The 8,493-nt window shown below is 37.6% G+C and overlaps 6 protein-coding genes across 6 annotated transcripts in view; 2 read left to right on the top strand and 4 right to left on the bottom strand.

Moving 5' to 3' along the window:
* The window catches only part of FDP41_006066 (uncharacterized protein), a gene marked incomplete at both ends in the record, with an annotated part of 2,049 nt that extends 599 nt beyond the window's left edge, over nucleotides 1–1,450 (bottom strand). The window contains 3 exons of the mRNA XM_044709660.1: nucleotides 43–284; nucleotides 397–934; nucleotides 1,211–1,450. Coding sequence (XP_044559612.1) covers nucleotides 43–284; nucleotides 397–934; nucleotides 1,211–1,450 — 1,020 coding nt within the window. The remainder of the gene's footprint in view (nucleotides 1–42; nucleotides 285–396; nucleotides 935–1,210) is intronic.
* Nucleotides 1,451–2,629: 1,179 nt separating this feature from the next.
* FDP41_006065 (uncharacterized protein) lies at nucleotides 2,630–3,757 on the top strand (the record flags this gene model as incomplete). The annotated part of the gene is made up of 1 exon (XM_044709659.1): nucleotides 2,630–3,757. The coding sequence occupies one exon, from the start codon at nucleotides 2,630–2,632 to the stop codon at nucleotides 3,755–3,757; it is 1,128 nt and encodes a 375-aa protein (XP_044559611.1).
* Nucleotides 3,758–3,922: 165 nt separating this feature from the next.
* On the bottom strand, nucleotides 3,923–4,291 carry FDP41_006064 (uncharacterized protein; the record flags this gene model as incomplete). The annotated part of the gene is made up of 1 exon (XM_044709658.1): nucleotides 3,923–4,291. One exon carries the CDS (start codon nucleotides 4,289–4,291, stop codon nucleotides 3,923–3,925), a length of 369 nt encoding a protein of 122 aa, XP_044559610.1.
* Nucleotides 4,292–6,013: 1,722 nt separating this feature from the next.
* FDP41_006063 (uncharacterized protein) lies at nucleotides 6,014–6,862 on the top strand (the record flags this gene model as incomplete). Its single annotated transcript, XM_044709657.1, has 1 exon — nucleotides 6,014–6,862. One exon carries the CDS (start codon nucleotides 6,014–6,016, stop codon nucleotides 6,860–6,862), a length of 849 nt encoding a protein of 282 aa, XP_044559609.1.
* Nucleotides 6,863–7,233: 371 nt separating this feature from the next.
* On the bottom strand, nucleotides 7,234–8,046 carry FDP41_006062 (uncharacterized protein; the record flags this gene model as incomplete). The annotated part of the gene is made up of 1 exon (XM_044709656.1): nucleotides 7,234–8,046. The coding sequence occupies one exon, from the start codon at nucleotides 8,044–8,046 to the stop codon at nucleotides 7,234–7,236; it is 813 nt and encodes a 270-aa protein (XP_044559608.1).
* A 318-nt stretch (nucleotides 8,047–8,364) lies between these two features.
* The window catches only part of FDP41_006061 (uncharacterized protein), a gene marked incomplete at both ends in the record, with an annotated part of 1,011 nt that continues 882 nt past the window's right edge, over nucleotides 8,365–8,493 (bottom strand). Inside the window, one exon of the mRNA XM_044709655.1 lies at nucleotides 8,365–8,493. This exon is cut by the window's right edge and continues 882 nt beyond it. Coding sequence (XP_044559607.1) covers nucleotides 8,365–8,493 — 129 coding nt within the window.

Raw genomic sequence — 8,493 nt, 5'->3', positions numbered from 1 at the left:
ATAGTGGTACAAGAATTTTTCAAATCTTGAAATGTCTCCAACAATTTGATCAGCCAAGTAATACAAAAAGTTAAATCCCTTTTCATATGGAACTGAGCTGAATGCATCATCAGGATCAATGTTGTCTAACTTTGGAATCATTTTAGTAAATTGTGTTTCATTAATCTCCTTATAATGATTGATAGAAGCAGTTAATGATGCATAACCAATTTGTGCATGAAATTTTGCGTATTCTTCTCCATTCAATCTTGCTAAAATTCTTCTCTCAATGAATACAGTAAAGCCTATTTACAGTTACAGTTGAAAGTAAAAATAATAATAACGTGTTGTCATTCCGAAAATAATTGTGTCAGCATGAGTATACGTTACAAAACATGCAAAATATTTCTTACAAACCTTCATTAAGCCAAAATTCTTCCCATGTGGCGTTCGTGGTATAATTTCCACTCCAACTATGAGCGATTTCGTGGGCAACAACATTTGCCAAAGATTTGTCACCGGCCAACAAGGTTGGAGTTAAGAATGTCAAATTAGAATTTTCCATTCCTCCAAAAGGATAGGATCCAGGAAGAACGACAAGGTCATATTTTCCCCATGCATAAGGTGGCAAGAACTCCTCGGCGGCCTTGATGAAATCTTCAGTTTGTGAAAATTCTTCAGCTGCCTTTTCCAGAGCCTCTTCTTCGCAGTATAATGTGCTTCTTGGTCCAATTTGTTTACTTTCCAAAGCTCCAACTACAAGAGCGATGAGATAGGATGGAATAGGAACGTTTTGCTGAAAGTGATAAATATTAATATGAGAGGTATCATCTTCCCACTGTTTGATTGCGGACATGGCAGCCACAAGAGGCTTCTCAGTACGAATGGTGGCTGAATAGGTTATCTTGTTGGAAGGAGTGTCTTGGCATGGAAGGAAAGAACGTGCATGAATTGCCTTTGGTCGGAATGCATACAAATCAGCCGGAACGTTTTGTTGACATAATGAGAAAGAGATTAGTGACGAATATTCACATATGATGGTGATGATTGATATTCACAAACCAGCCACAATTTTTGATGTGATATGCATAGAAGAAACCGTTTGTCATGATCACAAAAGATGATGGCCCAAAAAAGGCAAATCACACACATTGATCATTTCAATATATCACATAACAATCCAATGAATTGAATATCACACTACAGTAAGGCCACAAAACTCTAAACATACCTGACATTGAGTAAACAAGTATGGATGCTTCTTTCCAAGAGTTTGTTCTGGATTCAACCACTGAATCGCTTCACTCTCTTGAGTGGTTTCGTAGAACACTCTCACCACAAACAAATCTCCCTTCTTCAAATCAATACGTTCAGAAGCACCAAGATTAATCACCAGAGGCTGTCCGAACACTGCAGGATATCCCTTCTCACTCACTTCCTTCTTTGAAAATTGTTGAAATGAAACCTCCATCTCTTGCTGTTGTTGTTCATTCACGCTTTCCTCATGATGTTTATGATGCTTCTTGTAGAGGAATTTCGTTTGTACAATATTCAAATTTCGGGCATCCAAGACCAATTCGGAAGGCTTCTCCACAAGAGCCTCACAAGTAATATCGACATAACCAATCAAGATCTTGTTTTTAAAATCCGTAGAGAGGTCCAAATAATAATGTCGAGTTGCCACGAGATGATTGTTTCCAAAACTTTGCTTATCGTGAGGTGAGAGTTGTGGGAACGTTGGACAAAATCCGGAGGATGATGAAGAGAGGACATTTTTAAAAATGAGATCAAATTAAAGCTTTAATTAAAGCTTTTTCTCAACCCTTGTCCTCGTTCGCAGTACAATAATGCCGAAATGTTCTTCTTCTTTCATCTCTTTCGGAACGTTGTACCGTCCTCAATATGAATAGATAAGAAGGATTCCTATTCACAGAATTCAGCTCGTTGATCCAGATGAAATACAAAACTTTCATAGTTCAGTTGATCCCCCAAGATGATGGCCTTTTAGTTTGAATACCTTAATCTCATTCGGAAGGCCTTCATCAGTAATGCTTTTGCATTTGATTATCACATATTTGTTGAGATAGATTGTCCGAGAAATAATTGCAAAACCATGACCAATGATCTGATGATCACCTTGGCCACATGTAATACATGCAATTGATGAATCGTTGAAGTTATACTAGGTACCATGTTCAAAACAAGAACACCAAAAACAAAGGTTGCTTGTCGTGGAATTGAGGCCCTTTTTGATGTCTTAAAGATTTGAAATCGATCAAGTCTCAAATCCTTCAACAAACGGCATGAAACAGAAACAAAGACATGAAATCTTCCCTCCTCAGTTCTATGACCAACTGTAATCGATTGTTGAGGTGAATGAAGGTTGATCATTCTCATTCCTATTCAATCGTAGATTGATCAATACTCAATCAAGACATTCAAGCAGAGTGCAACAGTTCCTTCTATTGACTTCAAGTTTGATGACAAGTGAATCAATCTCCCCATCAAACGTCACTCCGTTGATTGGCGAGTTGACTCTTCAACCCCCAAACCAGCCATCAAATTTAGTCTCACTTTCGATCGTGTGAAAATATTTTTCACAAAACAAAAACCTCCACAACAACAACTTCTCTCCAACAAGAACAACAAAATGTGTGACGACGTTCAAGCACTCGTAGTTGATAACGGATCTGGTATGTGTAAGGCTGGTTTCGCTGGTGATGATGCACCAAGAGCTGTCTTCCCTTCCATCATTGGTAGACCAAAGCAAAAGTCCATCATGGTTGGTATGGGTAACAAGGATGCCTATGTTGGTGATGAAGCTCAATCCAAGAGAGGTATTTTGACTTTGAAGTATCCAATTGAACACGGTATTGTCACCAATTGGGATGATATGGAAAAGATCTGGCATCACACCTTCTACAATGAATTGAGAGTTGCTCCAGAGGAACATCCAGTCTTGTTGACTGAAGCTCCATTGAATCCAAAGGCTAACAGAGAAAAGATGACTCAAATCATGTTTGAAACCTTCTCTGTTCCAGCCATGTATGTTGCCATTCAAGCTGTCTTGTCTTTGTATGCTTCTGGTCGTACCACTGGTATTGTTTTGGACTCTGGTGATGGTGTCTCTCACACTGTTCCAATTTATGAAGGTTATGCTTTGCCTCATGCTATTTTGAGATTGGATTTGGCTGGTAGAGATTTGACTGATTACTTGATGAAGATTCTCATGGAACGTGGTTACTCATTCAATACCACTGCTGAGAGAGAAATTGTCAGAGATATCAAGGAAAAGCTCTGTTATATTGCTTTGGACTTTGAACAAGAAATGAAGATTGCTGCTGAATCATCCTCCGTTGAAAAGTCTTATGAATTGCCAGACGGTAACGTGATTACTGTTGGAAATGAAAGATTCAGATGTCCAGAAGTTTTGTTCCAACCAAACTTCATTGGTATGGAAGCTGCTGGTGTCCATGAAACTACTTTCAACTCGATTGGAAAGTGTGATATTGATATCAGAAAGGATTTGTATGGTAACGTTGTCTTGTCTGGTGGTACTACCATGTTTGAAGGTATTGCTGAGAGAATGACCAAGGAATTGACCAACATGGCTCCTGCTTCCATGAAGATTAAGGTTGTTGCTCCACCAGAAAGAAAGTACTCGGTCTGGATTGGAGGTTCCATCTTGGCTTCATTGTCCACCTTCCAACAAATGTGGATCACCAAGGAAGAATATGAGGATGCCGGTCCAGGTATTGTCCACAGAAAGTGCTTCTAAATTGACCTTGGATGCACATTATCAAATTCCAATGTAATAAAACATAAAAATCTATGTAAAATCATGCATGAGTTGTGTCTTTGTAAAATTGATTTGTAGTCTCCTATTATGTCAATTTTGTGTTTGGTTTATTGTGACCAAAGCCACTTCTTTTTAAAATACAATTTAAAATTTCAAGAGCATTCTCATAGGAATAACTCCAATCGAGCAAATAAATGAAATCACAAATGAATATAAAATCAAAGGATTCAAGTGCAAGAAAAACTTTTCAGTCTTTTTGAACCATCCCGAAATACATAAATTGCTCAAAATTTCAAAAATTAAATACGGAATATTAATGGCCACATAGTATTTCAAATGAGTCATCAAACTGCTCATCAAGGATTGAATAAATATAGAAAGAACTGGTTCCGAAGATGAAATTAGTGATACAAGCAGGCATACAAATCCGCCCATAAGTATCACAGAAGTTCCTACAAGCAATCGATCCAGTACATCATTAAGCTTGTTGTCGGTTGTTGTTGTTTTGAGCATTTTTTGTTTGAAAATTCGTTTTACAAAGAAGTGTTTATATAATTCAAACGAAAGGATAGAAAAGAAGAATTGAAGTATGACCATAGATCACACTGTGAGTTGAAGAATGTCACTGACGAATGTAATTGCATGGAAAATGGTCAGTCGAGAGAATTTACACTTTGGGAATGCGTCCCATACAAATACTTCAACCACCTTCCTTACTCGAATGTAATCTGCTGCTGAGGAAGTGGTGGTAACCTTTCTCTGTCCTTAGTGATACACACACCTATTGGACATGTCATTGTGCAATTTGTCGTGCTGACTCCGAAAATATTTCATCTTTGAAAAAGTTTTGAATTCAAAAGGTCCTTAAGGGAGTGAGCGAATGGTTGTCAAACACAAAAACGATCATCTATTATTTTCATCTTCTAATCTTCCTCTTCCTCCAATCGAACATGAGGACTCACTTCAGAAGCATCTTCTCCAAAAGATACATTTCTTTGACACTCTCTCCACACAAACACCACATTCCAAATCGAAATTCCACAACACAACACACAAAATGCTTCATGAGCAAGTGCCACCATCAGTGGAAGAACTTCCATCTTTTCCCACGAGATTGTTCCACCACCACTACTACTACCACTATTGGTAGTATTCTCTTCCAATAAATTTCCATAAAATAGAAAATAACTTCCAATATAGACAATCACTGCTCCGAAAAGTGTTTCCAATGAATGAAAGGCCCCAACATACGACAAGTACAATCTCGAACAAGACGAGGAGATTCATGAAGAGAATGGCCAAAATGTGTTGATGTTCCAAAGTGGAATTCGTTCCTCGGACGAGTGTGGCTAAAAATTTGAGAGTGAGTGTGGTGAAGATGAGAGAGAAAACAAGTGGAATGAAAGAGAAGAGTTGGTAGAGAGTGGAGAGTTTATTGGAGAGGGCCATGATGAATGTTTCGATAGGACAATTTTTTATGAATGGTTGAGAATCAAGAGAGAGGAGTGACAAGTGGCAGGTACGTCAAGAGGTGAGGGTTCCAACCTTTCCTTCAATTATTCAATGTTGAAAATCAAATAGAGGAATCGCTAATGCCACTTGTCAGAATCGTTCAAGAACGAAAATAGAATTCCCATTCTTTCAAAAAAATGATTCAAAACCCAGTCATTCATTTTCTCTCTTTATCGGAGCCCATCTCCCAAAGCGACCTCTCTCGGCAATCTCTTTCTCAAAAATTGAAAGAAACCACCGATCTTTCCAAAATCAACTCCAAATTTTTACTTTTCGAACTTTGTGTACAAAAAACTCTGACTCTGGCGTCGATCAAGCTCTTGTCCTTCCACAAAGAAGAAACCATCATAACAACAAATCTGAATGTCAACCACTCTGCGTGTTGTTTCAACTCAAAAAGTTTGTGTCATGAGAAATCAAAATGACGACACAACGAAATTATTGAACAGCAATTACACAACGACAGTTCAAGGCAATCCTTAACTATTCATCACCACTCATGACATTGCATCTCATCTACCCAGAAATGAACTCTCCATTAGCATAGATTCATGTTTCAGTGAGAAATATTTGAATTTATATTTTAAATGTATTCGAAATGTGTTCAGAGAAAAGGAACAAGAATTCAACGTTGGGAATTCTCAAGAGAGAGTGGATTTTGAGGTGTTGGCCACTCATATTAATGAAATTTTGCAAGAACAATTGGAAGAGATACAAATCGAAATGGCCACTCGTGAAAGTAAAGCCATTTCTAAATCTCTTCTTTCATCCAAATCACATCAACCAGTGGAGTTGGATCATGATGAAATTACGAAAGTGAATTCGGAATTGAATACACCTGAATATTGGAGGAAACATGTCAAATTTTCATTACAAACACCAGTGGATGATTTTATACAAGGCTCCATGTTAGAATTTCATATTCCATTTCCTAGTTACTGGGAATCAATGAATGATTTCTCCACACGAACAGTTCCTGTGACACCAAACTCGACCGAATATAGAAATGTGAAACAATGGATGAATTCTACCATTCAAAAACACAAAGGAAATGTAGGAGGAGAGTTTTCGCATTATCTCAAAAGCTCCATTACAAGAATTCAAAATGCCAAGCTCTATCTCAAATACTTTTTGAAACAACAAGAATATGCTCATGAAAAGAAGGACATTGAATTGTATTTATTTCATGGATGTCCTGAATCGGTGGTTGACACCATCATTGAGAAGGGTTTCGATCCAAGAAAATCAAAATTTGATGGAATGTTTGGGTTGGGTGTGTATTTGGCAGATTTGAGTTCAAAATCGAATCAGTACTCGAAATGCAAATTGCATGACAGTGCCTCTTGTAAGGTGTGTGAGAAGAAATTATTTTTATGTCGAGCATTGATTGGAGATCCTTATTTTACAAAGGTGGCCATGCGATATGCCAAGGAGCCACCACTGAATAAGGATTCTGTGATTGCTCTTTCGAGAAAAGATGTTCCTGATAGTGCTGTTGAATATAGAGAATATATTTTCTATGATAAGGATGTGGTCTATCCTGAATATGTCATTTCGTATCAATTACAGTAGAAGTGTTCACACACCTCCAATGTAAAGCAACAACATTAAAATAAAATTGACCCACCTTTACTATTTCATCATAATAAGTATTTGTTTCAACCATATCAACCTACACAATCATCTTATCTACATTTAAATTGTTGTACAAGAAGGTTACATTGCATGATTACTCTGCATCCTTAGATGCAGCAGTTATCTTCTTAATTTTTGCTAAAGCATCGTCCTTAATCTTGACATTGAAAAGATATTCGTTTTTCTGCTTGAATGGTTTTTCCTCTTCGAGAATCTTTTTAACATCCATGCCAGGAAGATCATTGGCAATTTTTGCACGAACTTTGCTCATGAAATCTTTCAATAATTGGAAAGCTTCCTCTTCCTTTTCAACACGGAAACAAAAGAATTCTGACTTTCTTTCCAGAAAGTAAAAATTTGACAGTTTTCTTCATCTTGACGTCCAAATCATGCTCTTCAATAGCTCCAGAAAATCTAATTTCCTTGATTTTCTTTTCTTCCAATTGTTTTTCCAATTCCTTTAATTCTCCAAGTTTATCTTTTATAATGGCACGTTTTAAAAAGACAACATAATCACCCAATTTTACAATAGGAGGATTCACAGTGTCAACAACGAGAATTAAATCCAATGACTCGTTTGAGGCAATTGCTTCGGCTTCGGCTCTTGGGACCTTTTCACCAATCATGGTTCCATCCGAAATACGAATCAATCGATAGTGAGTAAAATGATCAGGAATTTCATAATTAATTGGTTTTACCATTTCTTCAATTCCAAGATCTTCTGGAGATGCAACAAGAAGCTGTCTACCTCTTCGGAGTCGATCGGCCGATTTTCTATTTAGAGATCTAGCTTTGAAATAAGAAGTCCATTGAATATCAAGCTCAGCAGCAACACGGTCAAGATAGACATCTTCATCTTCATTTTCCTCTTGTTGAGTTGATCTCATGAGCAAGGAGGAATGATAACTTTTGGTAGAAGAGGATGTTGAATTTGATGAAAATAATAAATTACTAGTTTGTCCGATCATGATGAGAGCTGCAGGGTTGGTGTGGTGCTGATGATGAATGGTTTTTTGCACGCACGATGATGGTGCAAACATGGACAACAAGCCACCATAGTGGCTTGCTGCTTTGAATGTCTGCGTGGTTTGCTTGAGAGAGAAGAAAGGTCGAAAAAGCATTTTTTTGGTAGCTAAACAAGTCCGCTTAAAAACAATACCTGATATCACCCAAATGTTGATTGAATGTTTTTATCATATCATTGAGGTGCAACAATGAAATTTGGCCTTGAACAAGTTGGAACCAGATTGCTATTTTGAGACAACTTTGTTCCAATACTTTTTGAATTCAAAAGAGCTTATAAAAATACTGTTCGAAGCCGTCGTAGCTCAGTTGGATAGAGCACAGGACTTCTAATCCTGGGGTCGTGGGTTCGAGTCCCGTCGTCGGTAGACTTTTATTCGGAAATTGAAGTTTTCACTCTTCCTCAATTTCAGCCTTCATATCGGAGAAGACTCGCTTTTAAAGTTTCTGACCCTCATCATGATTTTCTTCAAAAAAAATGACCTCTCGACAAGTCCAATCCAAACTTCCTCCTCTTCCTTCCCTCCGAGAAATTTTGAAGCTGT

The sequence above is a fragment of the Naegleria fowleri genome (assembly GCF_008403515.1).
Source record: "Naegleria fowleri strain ATCC 30894 chromosome Unknown tig50, whole genome shotgun sequence".
In the NCBI taxonomy this organism is placed as follows: Eukaryota; Heterolobosea; class Eutetramitea; order Acrasida; family Naegleriidae; genus Naegleria; species Naegleria fowleri.
Note: the sequence above shows the minus strand (reverse complement) of the source record. Positions and strands in the feature narration are given on the sequence as shown.